Source organism: Sciurus vulgaris, assembly GCF_902686455.1.
Source record: "Sciurus vulgaris genome assembly, chromosome: 11".
Lineage (NCBI taxonomy): Eukaryota > Metazoa > Chordata > Mammalia > Rodentia > Sciuridae > Sciurus > Sciurus vulgaris.
Genome location: NC_136472.1, coordinates 118380980 through 118406855, shown reverse-complemented (window position 1 = coordinate 118406855; position 25876 = coordinate 118380980). Strand labels below are relative to the sequence as shown.

The 25876-nt window shown below is 43.0% G+C and overlaps 1 protein-coding gene across 5 annotated transcripts; it reads left to right on the top strand.

Moving 5' to 3' along the window:
- Positions 1 to 1368: 1368 nt before the first annotated feature.
- On the top strand, positions 1369 to 21607 carry ZNF202 (zinc finger protein 202). 5 transcript variants are annotated; one of them, XM_079105288.1, is made up of 8 exons: positions 1375 to 1907; positions 3192 to 3309; positions 14298 to 14788; positions 15454 to 15664; positions 16463 to 16551; positions 17445 to 17574; positions 18128 to 18247; positions 18792 to 21607. In XM_079105288.1, the coding sequence occupies exons 3-8, from the start codon at positions 14387 to 14389 to the stop codon at positions 19784 to 19786; spliced, it is 1947 nt and encodes a 648-aa protein (XP_078961414.1). In that variant the 5' UTR covers positions 1375 to 1907; positions 3192 to 3309; positions 14298 to 14386; the 3' UTR covers positions 19787 to 21607. The 5 variants fall into 5 exon arrangements, with proteins under 5 accessions (XP_078961416.1, XP_078961414.1, XP_078961412.1 ...); XM_079105287.1 differs by lacking the exon at positions 1375 to 1907 and adding an exon at positions 1938 to 2137; XM_079105286.1 differs by lacking the exon at positions 3192 to 3309 and having other exon boundaries at positions 1376 to 1907; positions 18792 to 21606.
- The last annotated feature ends 4269 nt before the right edge of the window (positions 21608 to 25876 follow it).

The following is a 25876-nucleotide window of genomic DNA, read 5'->3' as shown; positions in this document are numbered from 1 at the left end:
TATGTTTTAAAGAAGAACATATTTATTTTTATACACTTAACATTAGTATTTGGTGGGGGGGGCAGTGCTAGGGATTGAACCCAGGGCCTTGTGCGTGCAAGGCAAGCACTCTACCAACTGAGCTATAGCCCCAGCCCCAATATTAGTATTTTAATATTACATAAGATAAATATCAAAAACATCTAGCACAAGGTAGGCTTTCATGAATTGTATATTCCTCTCTCTGATGGCTAACTTTATTTATCAATTTGACCAAGTTAAGAGATGCCCATATAACTGGTAAAACATTATTTATAGGTTTGTTCATGGGGATGTTTCTGAAAGAGATTAGAACTTGAATCAATACACCAAGTAAAGAAATTCATCTCAACAATGTGGATGGCCCTCATCCAATTCACTGAAGGCCCAAATAGAACAAAAGAGCTGAGAAAAAACAAATTCACTTCTCTCCTTTCTTCTCTTCTTTCTTGTTTTCTTTTTTGTTGTTGTTGTTGTTTGTTTTGTTTTGTTTGTGTGTGTGTTTGTTTCCTATACTGGGGATTGAACTCAGGGGCATTCTACTACTGAGCTACATCCCCAGCCTTTTTTCAAACTTTACTTTGAGACAGGTTTTACAAAGTTGTGGAGGCTGGCCTCAAACTTGGAATCCTTCTGTGGCAGTCTTCTGAGTAGCTGGGTGTATGCTATTGCATTCAGCTTACTCAGTCTCTTTTTGAGCTGGGACATCCATCTACTCCTGTATTAGGACATCAGAGTGTTTAACCTTCAGATTCTTGAACTTTCATTGGTACCTTACCTCACACCCCTACCCTGTTCTCAGGCCTTCAAATTAGAGCTGAATTATACCACCAACTTCCCCTATTCTCCAGTTTACAGAGATGCTAGGACTTAAAAGCCCCCTAATTGCATGAGTCAATTCCTATAATAAATCTCCATTTATATATCTATAATATCCTACCAGTTGTTTCACAGAGAACCCTACTACGACTCTCCCTCCACCAAAAATTATTAACGTGTTTGGTTCAAAACAGTACAGATTTCAGCAATGTGTCCCATGAAAATGAACTGTGTAAGACACAGCTGGGAAGAGAAAGCCTGCACACGGCACCTGGAGAAGTGGCTTATAAAGCAAGACAGATATGAAGCAGAGAAAAGACAGAATGGCAGGCAGAGGCAGAAATGTCATCAACCCAGACAAAAATGAACAAATGGCATCGGGAAACACAAACATTCACAGGAAAAGAGAAAAATAACAACTATTCTGAGTATCCACTATGTTCCCAACAGTTCTTACTTAGTCCTCAGAGCAACAGTATCATGATGCTCATTTTACAAGAGGAACTCTATAAATTTCAGAAAGGTAGAGATAACTGCCTGAGGTCCTGCAGCTGATGATGAATGCAAAAGCCAATATTCAAACTCAAAGCTCCTCTCCTTTCTGCCCGGCTTCAAAGGAGAAAGCACAGAAAAAATAAATACATCAAGAGAAATACACAGAGGGATAGACACCCAAAACCAAAATAAACATAAAGGATCAAATAAAGACGAGAGAAACCCTGCGGAAGGTATGCACGCTAAAAGAAGGCCCAGCGTGTCGATGTATTCGCTGCAGAGCGGCGGGGACGCAAAGGTCCGGGAAAAACTAACTTTTTCTCACTTGTATATCTGGGAAGCACCTATCTCCCATTCAGGCGGCGCACACAGAGGACCAACCCTCCCACCGCTTAGAAAGGCTCCAGCGCGGCCAGGAGGCGGGGCGAGGAGCCACTTCCGGTTCCGGGCGCAAAGGCCCCACGTGTTCCGACCCGCTAGGTCCCGCGCGGCTCGGATCCGGCGCCGCTACTTCGGCCCGGAGTGGGTGGAGGAGAAGCCGCGGCAGGGGAGGAGCCGCCGGAGCTGCCGGAGCCGTGAGTGCTGGGGGCTGGGCCGGGCCGCGCCGCGCGGGGCAGAGCCGGGCAGGGCAGGGCCGGGCTGGGAGGAGGGGAGGGACCGGAGACCCCGCCCCCCAGAGCCCGGGGAAATCGCGCTGTCCCGGGGACCGAGTGGCGGCGGTGTCCTGGCGGGGCGGACGCGCTGTAGCCTCGGTGTCTCCTTGAGGCCAGAGCCAGGACCTTCGGAGACGTGGATGGCGCTCCAGGTTTCCTTCTTTTTCTAGCCACCGCCCTCCGTCTCCTGGGGCCTGCAGAAACGCCGTCGGTCCCTCCTCTTGCTTCCACGCCAACTGCCCTCCCTCCCCAGCGGAACCGAGGGAGGAGTGGTCTGGGCCCCTTGATTTTTCCGCTGCCTCTTCTTACCCCGCCTCTAGATTGCTCAAGAATCCTCTCTCCGCAGGGCTCCCTGCCCAGAGCCCCATCTCCTTTCACCAACCACTCCTCCAACACATGCAGATACACTCGCCCGTGATCTTATCACCTGTGATCACACTGCGCTTTAGAGCCCATCTGATTTGTGGTTTTTGGGCTGCCGCTGTCAGAGACCCTGAGCTTCCTTTCAGGCTAGTGCTGCTGTCTCCCCTTGCAGATTCTCTCCTCCTGCCCCTAACATCCAGTTTGGGTACCTCTTCTCAACACCAGTTACCTTTAGCAGGGGTGTATCCACGACTTGTCTGGCTTGACTAAAAGTTTAATTTGTATGCCATGGATATGCTGTTTTCTCAGAAAGGGGTCATCCCCAGTCCGCCTCTCCCCAGCCCAGCATTGAATGTTCTTATCTCTTAGGCACTTTGATAACCCTGTCTGCCTTGGTCTCTGTGCTGGTCTCACCAAAAGGAGTCTCTTAGGCCTGGTACTGCTTGAACCACCTTGGTCCAGAGTAGCAGTGCCACATCAAGGCTCTTGCTGAGAGGGTAGGCTTAGAGCTGCTGGTTTTTCTCTGTCCATACTTTGCAGGTGACACCCAGGGCAGCTACCTTCAGAGCTACAAGGAATGCTAGTGGGGTCTCTCATCTTTCCTTCCACTTCTCTTGCAAGCCACCCAATGGGCTTTGATGAGAAAGCCCTTTAGATAGCTAGGGGAGGTTTATTGGGCTAGTGTGAGACAGCACAGTAGTTTGGGTTCATGGATATTAGTGATAGCTTACTGCTATCACTGTCTATCATAAGTTGGTGAGCAGGGTTGAAGGGAGAGTAGAAATATTTTCTCCTAGGACCAGACACCTAGGATGCATAATCTTTTCCCCCTTTCTCCTCCAGCTATCCCCATTTTGCACTCTCTCTAAATACTATCCTGCAGTAGACAGTCATTTCAAGGACACAGCAAGGTTTACTACAATGTGAGGGATTCTTACACATTACAAACTATACTGACAAGGTAAGTTGTAGGCTTACAATGGTTTTTTTTTCCCCAGTTAATTTGACATAGACATAAAACATGAAACAATTCTACACTTTCTGCTTTGACTGTCTTTTTACCAGCAAACCCTCCTTTAATTTGGCCAACACTGAAAAAGTTGGATCCATTCTGCATGTACCTTCCATTACTTCTTTTGCCTTAGGTAGTGGTTCTCAAAACTTATCTTCTTAAAGTATCTGAAAGGCTTCTTAAACACAGATTTCTGGGGCCCACCCCCAGAGTTTCTGATGGTAGGTCTGTGCTGGAATGTCATAATTTGCATTTTTAACAGGGTCTTAAGTGATCAGCGCTGGTGTGGATTCATCACTTTAAGAACCACTACCTTTGACCAAATTTTGTGATATAAATGTTGCAGAGATTTGGATACCAGAAGACTTTTGAGTACTTCTGTGCTGGAAGCTAGTAGTAGTCTGGTACTTTGTGGGAAATTTCACCACTTGTGTACGGGTTCTTTTTAATTTCTCTCAGTACTGGGATACTGTTAATTTAATTTCTCTCAGTACCAGGGGGTACTGTTCCACCAAATTACATCTTCTTTTTGTTTTGAGTCAGGATCTTGCTAAGTTACCCAGACTGGCCTTAAATGCAGTTACAATCCTCCTGCTTTGGCCTCCAGAGTCATTGGGATTACAGGCAGTGCCACTGCACCCAGGGTCTGGGTTCTTTTGTAAAATTAAGTGTGCTTTAAAAAAGAAAAAATGAACCGAGCATGGTGGTGCATGCCTGTAATCCCAGCAACTCAGAAGGCTGAAACAGGAGGTTCAAAGCCAGCCTCAGAGAAAGCAAGGCACTAAGCACCTCGGTAAGACCCTGTCTCCAAATAAAATACAAAATAAGGCTAGAGATGTAGCTTGTTGGTCAAGTGCCCTGAGAGTTCAATCCCTGGTACCCTACCTTAAAAAAAAAAAAATGAATACTACATTATCTTTATGCCACATTTCAGATGAAATATTGATGGCTTTTTCTCATAATTTTCATAATTCTCTTGATAGGAGATTCCCATTTTGATCATATAGATTACACCCACATTCTAGGTTTTTGCTATGAATTTAAGTATTGGTAAAGTCCTTATTTCCTTTTTTTTAAAATTATTTTTAAATATATTTTTAGTTGTTGATGGACTTTTCTTTTATTCATTTATTTATATGCAGTGCTGAGAATCAAACCCAGTGCCTCACACATGCTAAGGAAGCGCTCCACCATTGAGCCACAACCCAGCCTGCCCTGCCATTTGTTAATTACCCCTAAATTCCTCAAGCTCAGAGCCTGTTCTTTTTCTTTTTTTCCATGAAAATAGTGTAGGACACATGATTGAGGCTTAATAGACGTTTGTGGACTGAATGAACTCTATCCCCTGCACTCTCCCCCTCACAGAGTTTGTCTGCTAATGTTCTACCCCAAGTAAAGCAGGATGGACCTCACTGATATTGCCACTTGAAATTGGAATAAATGCTAATGTCAAATTCCCACAACTCTTCTTGTGAATGATTTTTACCCAGAAGCCCTGACACCCAAGGTTCTGAATTTTCATTGCTTCTATATCGAAGTTAGTGGAGAAGAAATAGAAAAAACTTAATTGAATTCAATACACATTTATTGGGCTCCTTTTCTGCAAAGTAGTCGACACAATGGTAGGCACTGAGAATACATGCTTGTGCTCAGAGTTAGTGCTCATAGTAGAAAACAATAATCTGTGTTCACACTCAAAATGACTCTGTCTCCTTGGCTTATGACTGAGTTGACAGTAAAACCTGGTTCTTCAGATTTCTCCAGTTCAGGCACTACTCCCATCCTGTGTGTCTCATCCGAGTAGTGGAGCTTTCGGGAAAGCCAGAAGGAAGTCACCTGGAGGCATCGGGGGGTATCCTGAGAGGATGTGTTAATTGCAGTGGCAAAAACAGTAATTGACTTTTGAATTGACTTGTTCTGAGTTATCCTATCAACACCTCAAATTGGGCATTATTTGTGATACGTCATCCTGTTATTTCCCATTAAATGTTTCCTCTAGTTGACGTTGACCATGTTTGTTACAGGAATTGAATACATGTAGTTTAATTCTGGCTGCCACATAAGAGGTGCTGCCCTCATCAGGGTGGGCGTCAGGCTTGATGTTCCTTCTTGACCCCTGTTTCAGAGGAGTTTGCGATACTTTTAACTGAGGCTTTATGGTTGACCTAAAACTGGGAATGGTGGTGCACACTTGTAATCCCAGCTTACTCCAGAGGCTGAGCAAGGAGGTTCACAACCTCTTCAACTTAGTGAGACCCTGTCTCAAAATAAGTCTTCTTATAAAGGACTGGGGGTATAGCTCAGTGGTAGAACATTTGCTTAGTATGGATACAGCCCTGGGTTAAATCCCTAGTACCACCAAAAAAAGAAAAAGATTGATCTGCTTTATTTAGGTCAGTAGCTGATTCTGGGTTAACATCCCTTAAGGTTAAAAGATGGTGGCACACATCTGTAATCTCAGCCACTTGGGAGGCTGAGGCAAGAGAATCACAAGTTCCAAGCCAGCCTCAGCAACTTAGCGAGGTCCTAAGAAACTTGGTGAGACCCTGTCTCAAAATATAAAGTAGAAAGACCAGGGGATGTGGCTCAGTGGTTAAGTGTCCCTGGTTTCAATCCCCGGTACGAAAAAAAAAAAACACCTAGCTTCATGTTGAAAATTAACCAACCCGATCATCATGGACAAATGTTTAACTCTGGCCTCTCAAAATCTGTGTTTGGTTCTGGTACTGCTCAACTCTTAAATAAATCCCTTTCACCATCCTACACTGATATATTATAGACTAATAATTCAATGAACAAGCCACATGTCCATGTTCCTCTCAAAGACCCTCCTTATAATCATCAAAAATCTGGACAGTTTCTCAAAGGCAAGTCCAATTCGCTGCCTTTAGGTAGAAAATCATCCCTATCTTCTAAATGAGTTGATGTGACTTGACTGAGATCTTTACAAAGTAGAACAAGGGGGTAAAATGCAAGTCCTCTACCTTTGCAGGCAGAGTTGTCTACTGTCTTTGGGGGCAGGGGTAACAGGGAATTGAATTTGAGGTCAGTTTTGTCTTGAGACGGGATCTTGCTAAGTTACCCAGACTGGTCTGGAACTTGAGCTCCTCCTGCCTCTGCCTTCCAGGTACCTAGAATTATAGGATTGCACCATGTACCTGGCAAAAACTGTTTACTGTCTTAATATTGCTTCATAGGCCTGAGTATACAACTATAGAGAAACATTTTAATTAGAAATAAGTGAATTAAGGTTTTTATCTTACATTTTCTTGTTTACCTTTACTTTCAATGACATTTTGTACCTACATTAAAACCTAACTGCTGTCCACAGAATCACCAAGATTTCAGGTTAGAAAACATTTGTGTCTTCCCACATTGACCTTCTTATACCACTATCTTTTTTATTTTTCCTTTCTTTCGCTTCTCTACACCTTATTCTGTTACTTAAGCTACTGTTATAAGCTTTGAGCCCTTTGTCTCCTTGCTACTCAAATATTACTTTTATGAAGGAAAAAAATTCATTGACAAATAAACATATTTATATATTTATTTTGGTATGGTGGATTGAACCCAGGACACTTACCATTGAGCTGCATCCCCACCCCTTTTTGTTTTTTTATTTTGGGATGGAGTCTCCAAGTTGCTGAGGCTGGCCTCAAACTAGGGATTCTCCTGCCTCAGCCTTCCAAGTTGCTGGGATTATAGGCATGTGCCATTGTGTCTGACTGGCAAAAATATTTTAAAGCAATAAGGTTTTTGTGGAGCTGGGGATATAACTCAGTGGTAGAGTGTTTTCTAGCAATCAAGGTCCTGGTTTCAAACCACAAAATAGTAATTTTCCACATGGTCGATGGTTCAGCATGATACATTAGAAGGCCCAAAGTCAGATAATCTGTTTCCTTTCATTCCTTTTGCCTTCTTGGTTTTCATAGGACTTCTTGGTTATATTCATTGAGTTTGCCACATATTGCCTCCTGCCGCTTATAGGAAGGGGAGGGGACTTTGATGTTACTAAGCATTGCTGACACTCTTTTCCAGGAGAGCTATCTGTTTTTAAGGTTCCATCACATGTGTTCAAGACTTTGATTTAATCATAGTTTATAGGGCCTTCAAAGTAAGGACTGTTTGTTTTTGCTTTGGTTTAATACTCTATGCTAGGACATTAAATCAAGATTTTCCCTGTGCATTCTAACCTTTGTAATTGTGAAATAAAGGATTGTTCACTTGTTTATCATTTAAATTTTGCCTTTCTGTCAAAAGGATTTAAAAGAGCTTGAAGGAAAAGAATAAAATATATTGAGCACCTATCCTATGCCAGATTCTATGCTGAAGAATTTTTGTGGGTTAATTCATTTACTCCTTAAAATAACTGTGCAAGGTTTCACATGGCTAATAAGCAAGGGTAGGGATTCAAACCTAGGACTCCAAAACCCCTAACCATTACATGGAAAATCTGGATATAGGATAATCAAAATAAGAATAAAAAAGAATTGATCCAGGGCACAGTGGCGCATGCTGCACGCTTATAATCCCAGTGGCTTGGGAGGCTAAGGCAGGAGGATCATGAGTTCAAAGCCAGCTTCAGCAACATAGAGAGGTGCTAAGCAACTCAGTGAGACCCTGCCTCGAAATAAAATACAAAAAAGAGGTGGGGATGTGGCTCGGTGATTGAGTGTCCCTAAAGTCAATCCGTGGTACCAAAAACAAACAAACAAAAAATAGAAGAGAATTTTTCCAGTAGAGGTATCATATTATTTTATTCTCTTAATTTTATAAAACAGTGACATTGGAAGAGAGCAGTTTACAGTTTTATTGGTGTATTTCTGTTCTGGAACAGTGAGGAGAGCTGTTGAAAGGTCTTAGGCTCAGCGAGCAGTCTTATTCCGATTTCCAGACTGGGCCTACGGTTAGGGTTATCAGTATCTACTATATAATAATTCAAATCTAACTACCTCTTTTCTTCTGAAGATTAATTATTTGCCAGTAAATATGCAGATCATCATGTTTCCCATGGGTAGGAAAAAACTTTGTCATGTAGTGTCCAGAAAAATCACTCCTTGCTAATAGTGTTTTAAAGTAGAGAACTCAATATTCTTTCTTTGCCTGTGGTTTTCTGCTGTCATTTAGAGAATTGAGTTAGAATATTCACTGGCATGTGGCACCTTCAGATATGGAGGGATGACTGAGCAGAGAATAGAGGAAAGATCTTGTCTTCCTCTATGATCTTCTCCAAACATGTCGCATGCATTCCAGGAACACACATTGAAGAGACCCGGTCATGGGAACTGCCCAGGCTTAAATGTATCTACAGACATTGTTTTTAGCATATTTGGGGACCATGTCTTTTACTTTCCTGACCTGGTTTCACACTTTCTCTGTAGGATTCTGATGTCCAGTTTTTATCTTAACTGTGGAACCATTCCAAGGGCAGACACTGAAGCAAATCATTAGAGTAAGAAGAGCAACAAATCTGAAGACCAGACTTGTGTGATGCGTCCCATGAATTGTAGAGTACAAACACAGCTTCCATGTTCTGTCTTTTCACAGCACATTTTAGTTCATAAGGCTCTCTCAGATCTCAAATAATCCATTGAATCAAGAGGGTGGTTATCTACAGAGGAGTCTCTTATTTATGTTAGCTCACAAAACCCTAGAGTAGTTCCAGTAATTTGGGATTCCTGCTGGAATGTACCTCCTTGGGTGCCTGTGCTGGTACTCTGCACACCACCATCATGCCTCCTGTTCTTCCCCATCTCTTGGCTCACTCCAGGACTCCTCAAACCTTTCATTGCCACTTTTGCTGATCTGTTTTCCTTCATCTTTTTAGGCAGCAAAAGTGAATGCAAAGCCAGCAACAGAAATCTCAACTTGTAATTTCCACAGGACATTCTAAAACCCCAGCAGATCTTATGCATTTTTTTTCTAGAGAGCAAAGCTGTCTGAGGAGGAACCCTTCTATCAGTACCTATGTTGTAGCATTCTTAGTATGGAATCTCTTGTACCTAGTGCTACATGAGAACAATGGCTGGCATTGTTACTCAGATTTTTATCTTAATGGAGATCCTTTTGTTAGAGCGTGATGGTGGTGTGCAGATACATAGAGCAGAAGACTCTGTATCAATTCTGTCTTCTCTCCCCTTTGTGCAGAGGTGGGAATGTGGTGGGGTGGAGTAGGGGCAGGGGCAGGTGTTGGAAAGCTTTGTCTGGATAAGTAATCAATGCATAGTTGCATTAAATTACTTAATATCTGGTTTTACTTACTAAAGTTGATTCAGATTCTCAAAGGAAAATTATTTTTTTTTCACATGCCCTGTTTGTGTAACTAATATTTGAATTATCCCCAGGGTGATCTGAAGATTCTTTTTAATGAAATGTGGTTCCATCATTTGGGGAACCACTAAGGATGTTCTCTTTTATTCACAATGCAAAATAATAAATCTCTCCTTATTTGTTCCTTTGTCCATAACAGTTTGCTAGACAAAGGAAGAAATAAGGATTAATATGACATAATATCTGCCCTTCCAGAGACAAACTTAGAAAAACTCAGTAAGTGTTCTCTGCATTCATCACATACACAGTGAGTACATCTTGTGGGACAGGCATTGAGCAGGCATAGCATATCCCTGAGCTTACAGTCCAGTGAATCCAACAGCGATAGCCAGAGGAACAATTTCTCCAACAGATGCTATGCTTTGTGGGGCACACATTCCTATGGCCACGTAATCTAAAGGACCAGGGAAGACATTCTGGGAGCAGTGAGATCTGAAGGAGTTAAGCAAGAGAGGAAATGCAAAGGGGTATTTCAGACAATGAGCAACATCAGAAAAGCCCAGTGAGAGAATTGAAAAGGGAGATAAAACCATAATTTGAGCAATAACTTTCAATAGGAGGGACAGTCATGGGAGAAAAGAGGTAGTCAGGGACCAGGTCTTGAAGGTGCTCCAAGTATTAAATTTTAAAGAGTTTAAATGTCATAGTAAAGACAATGTGAGGCCACTGGCAGATTTCGTATATGAGAAAGTTCACCACTCAGACCTTTGTGTAATGTTACAAGTATAGGTAGTGTGCAGGGGCCTCCTGCCTGTTATTAAACTACTGTGCCTACCTGTCCGTGCTCCTCTTCTCTGTCTCAGAAACTAAAGGATGAATGTATAGATTCCAGAAGTATAAAGAACTAAAAGCTACAGGAGTAAAAGCTGACTCTACCCTGGCCCAAGTATATTTTAAACCAAGATAAGATTTCTAGAGTTGAGGGTTCAATACTTGTGTTCCATCAAAGGTATGACTTGAGGTGACGGTGGAGCATGTAGAGGTTATGGAATTGAGCAGTCTGCCAACCTGGGACCTTGAAGAGCTACCCCTTCCATGAAAATCAGCCTCTCAGGCAGTAAAAGTACAAGGGAATGGCTTTCCATAGCTTTGGGTAGGACAACATTCACTTGAGGGCAGAGGTCCAAATCATATCCTAAAAATGTAATTCAGGAACACTATGAGAAATTAATATGGAAACATCTAAAATCATTGAAACTGTTAGCATTTAGGTAGAAGCAAATGAAATTCCATTCAAAAGGCTTACTTTTACAACCTAAGGCCTAGGACTCCCAAAGAAAAAGATGGGCATAAAATTTAAAAATGACAAACCACCATGATGTAGAAAGCCTGAGAAAATTAGTTAAAGAAGATCTAGGAATTATGGAACTATCTAAAATAGGCTGGAAATATGTTGCAAATAATGGTGGTTAATTAAAAAGTGAAAGCATAAATGGAAAGAGGTTTATGAAAGAATAAAATGAATAGTATGATTATTGACCATAAACTAATTTGAAGTTCAACAGTAGGTGAGACACAGCTGATAAGAATGAACTGGGTAACTAAAAGATCACTCACAAGCAATTGTAGTGCAGCACAGAAAGATTGAGAAATGATGGACTCTGCTTGTGGACTCTGTGCTAGAGAAGGACAGGACCGAGAACCCCAGTCCTGAAATTTGATCTATGTTGTCCATTCAGAGTATCAGTGCTTGTCATATGCTGGAACTATTTAGGGGGTAAGGATATGATCATTGTTTTACAAGTCCTGCTAATACATTCTAATGGCTCCATAGAAGAATGGCAGTGGAGGTGAAGACATGGATGAATTTTCAAGACATTATTTTAGAAGTTAGAATTAACAATATCGGTTTAAAAAAAGAAAAAAAGTATAGAAGCATAATGAAAGAAAAATTTGTTCTTTCTGTTAAAGAAGGAAAAAACCCCTCAGAGTGAAGGTTGTTTTAAATGCATTTATTGTGTACTTTTATTGGTATTGGTGACTTAAAGGAGTTTCAAGGAAAAATGAAGAATGTCTGTTATATGACATACCCTATGATAGAAATGTGCCCAGGTTGCCCTGGAAGCACTTAAGTGGTGTCTAACTATGTTTAAGGGTAGGGGAAGTGGGATCAAAGAAAATAACTCAAGAAGACACAAAGTCTGAGTTACAGCTTGAAACATAAGTGAAATTTAACTAAAGTCAGAAATTTAGCAGAGTCAGAAGGAGAAGCGTGTCCAAAAGCTAGAGTGGGACTTTTGTGTATTTTGCATGTACACTGGAGGTGTATGTGTCCACACACGTAAGGATTAGCAAAGAGAGCAAAGGGAACAAGATGAAAGTCAGTCTGATATATAATACATAGAAGTCTGTTCACCTCCAAGACAGAAAAGAAGGATCTTATGCAGGAGAGGGACATGACCAGATTTACCATGAAAATTCATATTGATGATACAGTGGATGGTAACTTGAAGGTCACAACTCTGGAGACAGGTTGCTCATATATGGAGGCAGTTGAAGTAATCCAAATGAGAACTGCTAAGAACCTAAATAAGTCTCATGAATGAAGAGAGAGAACCTGTTAAGAAATAGCAACACACCTTGCAGCATTGAGGAAAGGAAGATTACTCCATGCGAAGGAACAGCCTTCAAAAGACAGGGAGGCCTGAGAAGACAGACTGCTGGTGGAGATGAGCGGTGCATTTATTAACAGCTGACCAGTACAGAGAACAGGCTAAGAGATACAGCTTGAAAAATAAGTTGGGGCCTAGAATAGGGGTGCATGCCTGTAACCCCAGGACTTGGGAGACTAAGGCAGGAGAATTGCAAATTCAAGACCACTCTCAGCAACTTAGAAAAAGCCTATCTCAAAATGAAAAACAAAAAGGGCTAGGATATAGCTCAGGGGTACAGTGCCCTATGTTCAATCCCAGTATGACAAAAAAAAAAAAAAAAAAAAGATTGGAGCTGAAAGTGAAATGCTTCATTTGCCATTACCACGATTTGGAATTGATTTTACTAACAAGAAGATACTATTTTTAAATACTGAGGAATGTAGTTGGAACTATAATTTAGGAAAACAGTAGTTAATCCTAGAATGCCATCACTCTTCTAAGCATTTCAAAGAGGAATAGATTTAATCCTCGTAGAAGCCCTATTAGATGGCTGTCATTATTATCTTCATTGTGTAACCAAGGAATCAAAATCAGTATAAGAATAAATCTGCCCACAGTCCCACTGTGGTCTCATATCTAGTAAACAATAGATCCTTGATTCAAACCTAGGCAGTCTAACTCAGGATCCTCACACTTAGCCTTACACACCTTCCTCAGTGTTCTCAGCAGAGTTCACATTAGAACAGCAAGTGGCATTTCTAAAGATGCAGTTGTCTAGACTACCTGAATCACAATGTCCAAAAGAACAATGCATGCGAAAGTTCTGTTGTACTTTGCTCCCAGGTGACTACTTCAAGAATCCCGCTTAGGAAGTTATGGCAGGAGTCCAGGTGAGAAATGGTGAGGGCTCCAACTAAAGCAGCCAGCAGGAAGGAAGAGGAGGAAACAGATTGATAGACTTAAAGAGGTAGAATGGGCTTAAGGAACTATAAACAGTGGGAAAAAATTCAAAGTTGAATCCAAAGATTACAGAATTGAATATTCACCTAATAAGTGATGATATCCACCAAGTCAGGAAGAGGTTGTTTTTGAAAGTTAGCATAACAAATTTGATGTTGAACTCTTGAGTTTGAAAGTCTGTGGGTCATCCAATTAAAGATACTGCCTTTTAGGGTGCCTGCATGCCAACCACTGTTAACTTTTCTCAGTACTGTCTCATGTAATCTCTTCCTCATATCTCTGAAAATTCCCACATTAACAGAAATTATTGTGTATAAGCCCAGAATATGCCTCCATAAGCTTTTACCATTTCCATCAGTCCTATTGACATGTCTCTTCTCAGTACACACATGCTAACACATGTAAATATCTGTGTGCCTATAAAACACTATGAAAATACCATGGTCAGTACCATGTTTGTTTTGGGGTTGTGTGTGTGTGTGGTATACTGGAGATTAAACCTCAAATGTTCTACCACTGACCTACATCCTCACCTCTTTTATTTTTTATTTTGAGACATGATCTTGCTAAGTCTAGCCTTGAACTTGCAACCCTCCTGCCTCATCCTTCTGAGTTGCTGGGATTTCAGGCATGTGCCACCATACCCAGCAGTACCACTTGATTAGCAGGTTATAAGACCCCTTTCTCTGCTCATTTTAGTACTCCAGGGCGCCCATTAGGAATTCATGGCTATAGTCTGTGCAAGACATGACAAAGGCCAAATTTAAAGCAGCCAACAGGGAGGAAGTGGAGGAAACATACTTAGAAATTAAGAGGTAGAAACAGTCGTGACAGAAATGCAGTGTTTCCCTAAAGAGAAGGATCCTTGCCTAGGAAATAGGGGAGAGGGCCACGCCTTCAATCGTGGATTTTTCTATCCCAACTATAACTTGTCACAACATATGGCAGTGGAAGTTGGAGGAGAGGATTGTTGTGTAAGGATTACAATTAAAGTTGTAACTGTTATCCTTGTGCATAATCTCAGTTAAGCTATTCTTTATATCTCTACCCCAGGTCCCTTGGGAGAAACTTGAGGTGTCCAGGCTGAGACGGGGATTTTTAGTGTGAGCTCTAGATGGTGTGAGAACACCTCTGAGCCAGAAATGGCTACAGCCTTGGAACCAGAAGACCTGGATCTTTGGGAAGAAGAGGGAATTTTGATGGTGAAACTGGAAGATGATTCCACCTGCAGGCCAGAGTCTGTCTTACAGAGGGATGACCCTGTGCTGGAGATCTCTCATCAGAACTTCCGACGTTTTCGCTACCAGGAAGCTGCAAGCCCTCGAGAAGCTCTCATCAGACTCCGAGAACTTTGTCATCAGTGGCTGAGGCCAGAAAGGAGGACAAAGGAGCAGATCCTAGAACTACTTGTGCTAGAGCAATTCCTCACCGTCCTGCCTGGGGAACTGCAGAGCTGGGTGCGGGGCCAGCGGCCAGAAAGTGGCGAGGAGGCAGTGACGCTGGTGGAGGGTCTGCAGAAACAACCCAGGAGACCAAGGCGGTGGGTGAGGAGGGGGAGTCCTGATCTGTGTGATGTGGAGGGGGACTGTATACTGGAAGGCTGGATTTGTGGGGAGGGCTCACAGGGCCCCCATAAATTATCCTTTAAATTTAATCGGCTCTGCTTTGGGGTTGCTCCTGGATCCATGAGCCCCACAGGGCAGGGGTGTGTGTGTGTGTGTGTGTGTATGAGTGTGTCCTTCTGAGTTTTGAAACATATTCCTAGGGACTATCAGAGGAGTAATGGCTTTGGTTTTCTTTCTTTGGATGATGAACTTGGGGTTCCTGGGGAGGAAAATATTTTTTGACTTCCTCAAAGGTTCTAGACCCTCAGTCTCAGACCCCTTTTCCAGGACTTTAAGCTGGGGAGGCAGACAGCACGGACAACTGCATTTGGGATAGGCGAAGGCAGGATGGGAGCCTCAGAGCCCTGGGTGTTGGGAGCGAGGGTTGAGGGCAGTGAGAACGTGGTGCAGTACCTGAGTGTCCCCGCCTTGTCCTGGTGAGATAATCTTCAGCTCTTCTTACACCCCGGTGGAACTGGAGTTTTCCCTCTTCGTCTGGGGCCCTCTGAGAGTTTTTCTCCAGGCAGCTTCTTCTAATAAGCCCTGGTGACAACCAGGAATTTCCTTCTGACTCCACGGTGACTGGAGGTTGGAATTATTCCCAGGTGACTGTCCATGTTCATGGCCAGGAAGTCCTGTCAGAGGAGACAGTGCACTTAGGGGCAGAGCCTGAGTCACCTTGTGAGCTACAGGATTCGGCACAGATCTCAAGCTCTGAACAATTCCATGAGGAAGCCATCGGGAGCCCAGATGTGGGGACACAAGAAGAGCGAAGCCTGCGCCATGAAGAGGAGTTCCAGCTCCTGCAGGAGAGCGGTGGGAAGCCTGGCAGGAAGGGCGGATTGTGAAGCGCAGGGGGGGCGGGTTTCTTCTGCATGGAGGCTGGGTAGATTGTAATGAAAGAGATCACTGGAATCCTGGATGTTGACAAGAGATAGTACTAGCTAAAATTCCCCCAAAATGGGGCCAGGTTTAAATAGCAGGATTCTTGGTTGCGCTCTCGGCATTCTGTTGGTTTATTTTGTTTGCAATAGTGGGAATTGAACCCAAGGTTGCTTTCACTGAGCTACATCTCAGTGCCTTTTTCTTTTTCTTTTTCTGTTTTTTTTTTTTTTTTTTTGAGACAAGGTCTTGCTAAATTGCCAAGACTGGCCACAAACTTCAGGTATGTGCTCCCATGCCTGACTTTTAATGGTCTTTTTGGTATTGGGATTGAACCCAGGGATACTTTACCACTGAGCTACATTCTGAGCCTTTTTTAATTTTTATTTTGAGACAAGGTCTCATTAAATTGTTTAGGGTCTCACTAAGTTGCTTAGAGCCTCAGTAAATTGCCGAGGCTGGCCTCAAACTCGCAGTCCTCCTGCCTCAGCCTCCTGAGTCCCTGGGATTACAGGCCTGTCATCACACCCATCTTAATGGTCTTACAGGTGGTGTTGGAATGACGTTTTTCCTCGTCTCGATTCAAGATGAGAATCAAGGCCAACGTCTTGATTCTCATAACAAGGAAGTTAAGGCTACCTGACAACCAAAGATGATGTGATATATTTGGCTTTTTACCAGTTTTGGCAATGCCCTGTATTTGCTAACCTCTGCCTTTTTTTTTCCTCATAGAGGTTCCAGTGCACCAGGACTCAGACCTTCCTGCAGAGAGGAGTTCTGGGGACCCAGAGATGGTTGCCCTTCTTACTGCTCTGTCACAGGTGCGCCCTAGTTCCCTCTACACCACAGAGAACTTGTTTGAATACCTACTGGGTGTTAGTCATGTGCTAAACCAATCAGGTAGGGTGCAAATTTACACTCTTCTTTGCCAGTTTAAGTTCTCAGTTCTGCAGGTGTGTAGGAAGAGGGAGAAAATAGATTCTGTTAGTGTTCATTGTATCCTCAGGCAGCACAGCCAGTTTATTTGCCATTGACCAGAGGGACTAAAAAAAAAAATGGGGTTATCTTGGGATTATCTTGTAACACTCCTGTACTGTTTTGTTTTGTTTTCTGTACAGTTTTAGGTTCTTAAGTTAGAGCGTTTGTTTTTAAAGTAAATTTGTTAGTCATTGGTAAGAATTCTCTACTGCTGTGCTCCTCATGTTAGGAGCCCTGAAACCATGTGACTAGATAAAAAAGGAATATAATTCATCTGTGATTTTAGATTATAGTCTAGCTGAGGAAAAATGTCTTATATATGCTATAGATTATGTACCTGATAAGAGGTTAGATTGGGTAGGTTGAGGAAAGCTTCCTAGAGATAGTAAATTTTTACAAAGATGAAGGTAGCATTTAAACATCAAATAGGGAGTTGAATGATGATTTTAAGAGCTTTCTTGGGTTTTAAACAATGTCCTACAGCAGAATAGCATAGACCAGTCCTGAGGGAACACAGGGGGGTTCAAGGGGCAGGAGCAAGGTCGGTGGTTCCCAAAACTATGAAGTTAGGAAGCGGCACCAATGGAGGACACAGTTTCCTGAGAAGAAGCCTTGTGACCATTTAGAATTACTTTTGTCTCCTAGATGGATCCTGCTGTACATAGGATTTTCATCCCAGAGCAAACCAAGGCTACCTGAAGCTTCACATTTTGATTGGACTCTCTTGTTGTTTTAGGGACTGGTGACATTCAAGGATGTGGCTGTGTGCTTCTCCCAGGACCAGTGGAGTGATCTGGATCCAACACAGAAGGAGTTCTATGGAGAATATGTCTTGGAAGAAGACTGTGGAATTGTGGTCTCTCTGTGTAAGGAATTTCACGTTTTTCTAGAGCTTTCTAAGTACAGAGATCTTTTTTCCTGTTGGAAATTTGAGGAATCCTAGGCCTTAGATTATATGCACTGAACTTCTTATGCTTACCCCACCAATGAAATTAATGGATTATTTAGTGGAAGAAGATGGTATTCTTCCAGGTTAAAGGGAAGAGAGAAAATGTTTTTTAAAAAAATGGCTGGAAACCTCTAACAAGAAAATAAAGCTATAGTGTTATAGCTTTAGTTTAGAAATATTTGTGGTAAGCATATGAGTTTTGAAACAAGCAAAGAGATGGAGATAATGTGCTTTCCTAAATATGGGAAAAAGGGGTAAAGTTTATAGCAGTGTAATTATTGAGTTGCAGGTGCAAGGCCCAAGGAAGGCAAGAGTTAGGCAATTCTTGGTTAGAGGTGCTCCAAAAGACCAAAGATTTGACCAACTGAGCTGTGTATTCGCTCTACAACCTACCAACCAGAAAAGATCTGCTCTTAACACAAGGAAGTGTTGAACCAGTCGTGATGTCCTGTTCTCCCTTTCTTGAGCAGCATTTCCAATCCCCAGACTAGATGATATCTCCCAGGTTAGAGAAGAAGAGCCTCAGGTCCCAGATATCCATGAGCCTCAAGAGCCTGAAGAGCCAGAAATCCTGAGTTTTACCTACACAGGTGAGGAATGACAGAAGGGGTCTTACCACCCTGAGTGGGCAGTTCCTCTAGTCAGTGCTTCTCTCTCCTCTAGGGCCCTGTCATTGGTTCTTTTGACATGTCAGCCATTACTGCCATCTCCCTCTGAAAGCCAGACTCTTCTGTCATTTTCCTCTTCTTCGCCCCTCCCATCATGTGTTTGAGGGATAGACGTTGCAAAATGATGAAAGAAAAATAAAACAAACTCCTAGAATCACAGCTATACCATTTACTACACAATTCACTTAAACCCATAATCCCAGTCTCCACATGTGCAAAATGAGGATAATGATATTTGGCTATGCTAAGGCTTCTTGATGTTATGACATATAAGAAGGTGCCTGGCCCATGACAGGCATTCAGTGGACTGATTATTTCCTTCTTTCCCCACCTCTTCATATATGAAATACAGGCTTCTGTCAATATGGTCTTGCCCTCCCAAAACCCTTTTTAAAAATACCCCTCATTGTGTAGAAAGCATTGTTACAGTTATAATGTCTCCTTTTTCCTCTCATCCCTTCTACAGGAGATAGGAGTGAAGATGAGGAAGAGTGTGTTGAGCAAGAAGATCGGAGTTTGGAGGATATGCACAGATCTGTTGTGGGAGATCCAGAAATTCACCAGACACCAGACTGGGACATAGTCTTTGAAGATAATCCAAGTAGATTTAATGAAAGAAGATTTGGTACAAATATTTCTCAAGCTAATAGTTTCATGAATCTTCAGGAAACCATGCCGGTCCACCCCCTGTTAGGGAGGCAACATGGCTGTCCTGTATGTGGGAAAAACTTCACATGTAACTCCCACCTTATTAGGCACCTGAGAACTCACACAGGAGAGAAACCATATAAATGTATGGAGTGTGGAAAAAGTTATACACGGAGCTCACATCTTGCCAGGCACCAAAAGGTTCACAAGATGAACACTGCTTACAAATATCCCCTAAACCGAAAAAATGTAGATGGGACCACACCTCTGATTCAGGCTGAGAGAACTCCACCTGTGGAGAAACCCTACAGATGTGAAGACTGTGGAAAGCATTTCCGCTGGACTTCAGACCTTGTCAGGCATCAGAGGACACATACAGGAGAAAAACCTTTCTTCTGTACCATTTGTGGCAAAAGCTTCAGCCAGAAATCTGTGCTAACAACACACCAAAGAATCCACCTAGGGGGCAAACCCTACTTGTGTGGGGAGTGTGGAGAGGACTTCAGTGACCACAGGCGGTATCTAGCACACCGGAAGACACATGCAGCTGAGGAGCTGTACCACTGCAGTGAGTGTGGGCGCTGCTTCAGCCATAGTGCAGCATTTGCCAAGCATCTGAGAGGACATGCTTCAGTGAGGCCCTGCCGGTGCAACGAATGTGGGAAAAGTTTCAGTCGGAGGGACCACCTAGTCAGGCATCAGCGAACACACACAGGAGAGAAACCATTTACCTGCCCTACCTGTGGGAAAAGCTTCAGCAGAGGATATCACTTAATCAGGCATCAGAGGACCCACTCAGAAAAGACCTCCTAGCTAGGTGCCCATGTGAGGTCTACACTCAATCTTCACCCAGGATGAGATGGAGGAAGAAGCTCTCTAGTTGGCCTGGGGGGACCTTTTCTAAGGTATTCTTGACCTTCTCAGACCATATATAGCCTCTTCCCACCACCAAATAAAAGCTCCGGGCAGAACCACTTAACCTTCTGTATCTTGAGGATATATTTTTTCCAAAGTACAGCCTGAATTGAGGCTTCTCCACTGGAGGGCTCCTACCTCTACCTCAAAGGTGTGAAGTAGGAGAGTTAGAAGATTTAAGATGTTGTGGTTATTACATTTGCCAGAAAACAGACTGTTAATATCCTCAAGACTACTTACCAGCCTCGGATGTTTAAAATAGCTAAGGACAACCTCTTCAGTCTGGTAAGGGACAAGCCCAAAGGGTTCTGTCCTTACTGGGCTCAAATTTTAAAAAGCACACAGCCCTGAACTCAATTTTTGTCCTGGTAACTTTGCCACACACAGGATAACTACAGATCACTCACTGTCTGACTCACTTCTTCACCATGTACCTTCTTTGATGCTGGGGAGAAATGGGAGAAGTGTTAAAGGGCAGAAACCTCAAGGCTGCTTCATATGGATCTTGGCAAGCTGCTCCCTTCCCCATTGTCAGAATGATATTGGGTGCCAGAAACTGCTAGAAAGGAGGGTCTAGACAGAAGTCTCTTCCTTGTATTTTTTTGTTTGTTTTTATTCCTTTCTAAATACTCATGCCTCTGGCCTTCCTACTATTCGGCCAGTCTCTTGGTTGTATCCCTGGCACTTCTGCAAGTGAGATGTAGCACTTGAGTGCTGAGGGATTCAGTAAAGCATAATTCAATCTTAATGAAATCATTTACATTCCCACATATATACAAACCCACCCTTTCCCTCTCTCCTTTGCATGGGTTGTGAGGGGACTTGAATAGTATCCACTTACAAAGGCACTATAATAATTATAGAACCATGATTGACTGGGTCACTTGATTCACATGAAGAAAACTGGAGAGGATCTAATATTAAACTATGGGAAAATAGGAAAAAGATGTTGCTGCAGTCCAAGACCATCAGTAGTATTTTCCTGACACCCAGTTCCATCACCCCTGCCTCAGTTCCTGATGTCAGGGGAAATTACAAACCCCAGCACCTGGGACCCTGAAGAGTTAACTAGGAGTAAATGGCTTTCATGTATCTGTGTTTGCTTTTACTTATGTGATTTTATTTTCGTGTAATTAAGAACTAAATAGTAATATCTCCTGGTGGCCCAAGTGTCTCTTTACCTGTTCGAAGCTCCATGGAGACGAGCTTGATAATTATCGACCTCACCTGCTCAGATCCTGGGAGTGGCAAGGACTGGAGGCACATCCTCCATGAACGGAGCACAGGGTATGGGAAGGGGGAGATGGTCTTCTGTGCCTGATTACTTCTGCTTATATCACAATCCATTGTATGCTGGTGTAGACCAGAGGAATGCAGTGGGTTAAGTGGACCCCCCAGCCCTTAATAACCCAACAAAGGAATTTGTTAGCCAATAATACCAGTTCTACCATTGTCCTAGAAATATGCACAAATGAAATAAAGTAATGGTGGCAGCCAAATTTCCTGGTTTCTGGGACCTGTTTTGCTTGCTCCCTTTCCAGAACTTCAGGGTCCTGAGGCTTCTAAAGGTCATTCCTACTTATAAATAGGTCTGGGGGTACAGTGTAGTTTTCCATGTTGATAGTGAAGGCTTTGAATGGTTAGCAGAGTCACAGATGGAACATAAACATAAGATTAAGATGGAACATAAACAGGATAAGATCAGAAGCTGAAGTTCACAGAAGAAAATCTAATATGTGGGCATCTCTCAGCCACTCCTCTAAGGTCTAAGCACAGGTTGTCTTGGGAGAAATGTCAGCCTCAAAAGAATTTATCCTAGCTCATACTTAACACTTACGGAAGCTGATGAAATCCTGAAGGTGACAAAAAATTTGACTTTTATCTGTGCAATTACAATAAATACAAGTCAGGAGGTCTACATAAGGAAAAGTTAGAGAAATTGTTCCAGTTTGGTGGAACATTAATACTTCTGTTGCTCATCCCTTTGCAAAGTTTCATATGCTGACACTAAATCTCTGATCCCTTTTGTAAATTACTGTATTTTCTGAGGTTCCTGGAAGGGTGTGCTATCTCCCAAACACACCAGTTTGCAACAGCAGGATCAGTGAAGGAAACTGGAAGGAGGGAAAAGCACTGAGCTGACCACTCTAGAATTTTTAATGGTAGAATCCTGATTTCCTCGAATAGCACACCAAATAAGCATTTTTAAGGCAATGGTTTTGACATTATTTGGAGAAAGCTATATAGTATTCCACAAAATTAGTCAACAGAATGTCCAGGTTGTTGGAATTGATGAAATGATGTACTATAAAGGCACAAAATTAAAAATTCTAAGGAGTTCCTACATTATAAGGTAATTTGAGAAATAACCAAGAATCATTCAACCCTATCCACAGGGTATGAAGGGAAATGTCAAGAAATGAAAGTAAGATGTATTTTTTTTTTTTTTAATTATCTCATACTCCAAAGTAGAATCTGGTGAATTCAGATGAGCTCTAAAAGCACCTAGAAAACCACTCCAGACATGGGAACTGACACATGGTTTTAATAAGCAGATGAACAGTGTCTGCCCTTAAGGGCGAGAGAAAGAGCACTAATAGCAAAGGAACTACCCTTAAGTAGTGAAAGCCCACGGGCTAATTGGATGAATGACTAACAAAGTTAACAATGTAGATTGAAAAATAATGTGTGGTGAGGGGGGTGGAATCAGGAGAAATGGCTACAGCTTTGTGCCTTTCATTCCCCTGTTTTTGTTTTTATAAGACCCTTTGAGGCATATGGGTGAAGATCCATCTTCAATGACTGCTTCCTGCTGGACCTGGGTGTAGAACTCATGGTGGGGGCGGGGGGATGTCATTGCAGTAGGCCGGACTTGGGGACTGATAGTTCCCCTGGAGAGTGCACTTGTAGCCAGGCTCCAATTCATCCTTTATTAGGTCCTGATAGTCCTGTAACCCAAGCTGGACAGATCTATTGGGGAAAAATTCCAATAGTTAGAAAAATGGCAGACAAGATGAATAGCAGGAAAGGCAAGAATGCAGCTGGCAGTCCAGCCCTCATGACTGGGTGTGGTTGGTTCCATAGTGTTCTGGGTCTTGATCTCTGGAATGGGAAGAAGGGTGGAGGGCTTGATGCCCTTCAGCCTGAGGCGGAGAGGTCCCACTGGGGTGGCCAAGTATTGGTTGGAAGAAGCCAGAGGGTTAGAAGCTGGAGAGGAGTTTGTGGATTGAGAGTTGATCTTAACCCAAGAAATGTGTAGACATCCCAGTAAACCTTGCACCTTAACCACTTTTGTTATAGCCAGGCTCACCATATGGGGTCCCTGCCATTTGGGAGAGAGAGGGGCTGTGGCCTTCTGAGGAGGAGAGATAAGAACTTGGTCTCCTATTTGAAGAGTTTGAACCAGGGGGCCAGACAAGGGTCTGGGCAGGAAGGAGTTGGTGTAACACCATAGGAATGCCTGAATGTGGTTTAGAAGAGGAATGGATATAGGGGAAGGAAAGGTCAATAACACCAAGGGAAGGATGGAAACACTGTACATCATTTCAAAAGGGGAGATATTGTCAGGTTTCTTTGGGAACAAAAAAGATGTAAAAGAGCAAGAGGCAGGAATTTAGCCCAGTCAAGGTGAAGTCCTAAAGAAAGTTTTAAAACATTTTTAAGAGTTTGGTTTATTCATTCTACTTTACCCAATGACTTTGCATGAAAGGGAATATGGAAATGCCAAGGAACTCCAAGAGCCTTGGCAAGTTATTGAGAAACTTGAGAGATAAATTCAGGCCCGTTATCTGACTGGAAGGAGGTAGGCACTCCAAAACGAGGAATGATTTCATGAAGGATAAAGGTAGACAGTTAATGCCCTTTTGTTGGAACTGGGGGTGGGCTTCAACCCATCCCAAGAAGGTGTCTACCTTGACCAAAAGGTATTTAGATTTTCTTACTGTGGGCACATGAGTGTGCATATGAGTCTACCCCTGGAATGGCATCATGGGCCTGGTGAGTGCGAAAAATAGGGGCTCTGATGACTGTAGGATTAGTTCATAGGCAAAATTCACATGTGGAGGAGAACTCTTTCAGAAATAAGATGTCAGAAGAGGATAGTTGCAAATGAGTCTTAGCAAATCGTGAGAGTGAAAAAAGTTTGGGGCGGAATAGTCAGTGGAGGTAGGAAAGTATCTCCCTGTTGGGGGACGGTGGAGGTAAGGGATCATGGAGAGTCATAATGGGGACTGGTATGGATGACGGGGCTGCTCCTTTAGCCTCCTCATCTGCCTGTGTTACCTGAAGAAGTGAACAATTGATCTGTTTGATGAGCTTGGCAATGTACAAGGCCTATGGTTGCTGGTAGGTGAAGAGCCCTAAGGAGGTTTAGGATGTAGCTAGAGTTGGTTATGGAGTTCCCTTTTGTGGTAAGAAGGCCCCTCTCTTTCCAAATAGCGGCATGGGAAAGGATAATGTGAAAAGCATATTTAGAGTCAGTATAGATTGTGAGGGATTCTCCCTTTGCAAGGGTGAATGTGCTAGTGAGGGCAATTAATTCTGCCTGTTGTTTGGTGTTGTTAGGTAGTGGTCCTGACTCTACAAACTTTTCCAGGGAGACAATGGCATATCAAGCCCATCGGATCCCTTCATGGAGTAAAATGCTCCCATCAGTGAACCACATGAAAGTAGGGTTGTGTAAGGCTCCCTCCTGAACACTGGAGGGGCAGGGAAGTAACTCTTCCAGAATCTCAAGGCAGCTATGGGTTGCTGAAGCTTGTATATTGGAAGGTAGGGGTAAGATGATGGCTGGATTTAAAGGAGGGCATGTCTTAAAGGAAATGGAAGAGTCCTCAATAAGAGTAGTTTGCAAAGCTAACACTCAACAGGGTGGTAGAGTTTGCAGACCCTTAAAAGTAAGAGGGTCAGACAGATAATGAGGTGAGAGCACTTCAGTGGGAGCCCCAAAGGAAAGTTTTTTGATTCCTGAGTTAAGACAAATGCTGCAGCCAATACCTAAGACATGGTACCCAGCCTCTTATGGTGGAGTGTAGCCTTTTTGATAGGTAAGTCACTGGGCCAAAGGTGGGACTGAACATGTGCCCTAAGACCCCCAGAGTGAACCCACTTTTCTCAGACATAAACAGAAGGGTCTGGTAATGTCAGAGAGGTGTAGGGCTGGGGTTTGAAGAAGGGCTTTCCTTAGGGTCTGGAAAGGGGATTTCATCAGGTTGAGGAGCGGTTCAGTGGGAGTGCCCTTTGAAACCTCATACAAGGGGGCTGCCAGGATGCAAAAATTTAGGATCCAGGATCATAAATTCCTGCTAGCCCTAAAAAGGAAAGGATTTCTTCCTTGGTAGATGGAGTGGGCAACAATACTTTTCTTTCTACAGTGGTGGCCTTAAATCCAGGAGACAGGCTGACTCCTAAGTAAATAACCTGAGGTTGGAAAGCTGTATCTTTGCTGGAGAGACCCTATAACCTTTGTCAGTCAGAAAATTCAGAAGCTTAATAGTGTCTCCTTGGGAGTCCTCGAGAGAGGGACTACATAGAAGAAGATCATCAACATATGATAAGAGGGAGGAGGAAATGAAAGTAAGAGAGGCAAGACCATGAGACAGTGTTTGACCAAAGAGGTGAGGGTTGTCCTGAAATCCCTGTGGGAGAACTGTCCAGGTCAGCTAAGAAGAAACTTGAATAAGAGGTTCAGTTCAGGTGAAAGCAGAGATTCTGCGAGTCAGGATGAAGAGGGACAGTGAAAAAGACATCCTTCAAATCCAACGCAGAAAAGTGTGTAGTGGAGGAGGGGATAGAGGAAAGCAAGATGTAGGGATTGGGCACAGTGGGGCAAATGGGGACAACTGCCAAGTCGATGATGCAGAGATTTTGCACCAAACGGTAAGCTCCATTAGGCTTTTTAACAGTCAGGATGAGAGTGTTATAAGGTGAGTTGGTGGGGCACAGGAAGCCTTTCTGCCTTAAATCTGGTTGAAGTCCTAAGAGGCCCCT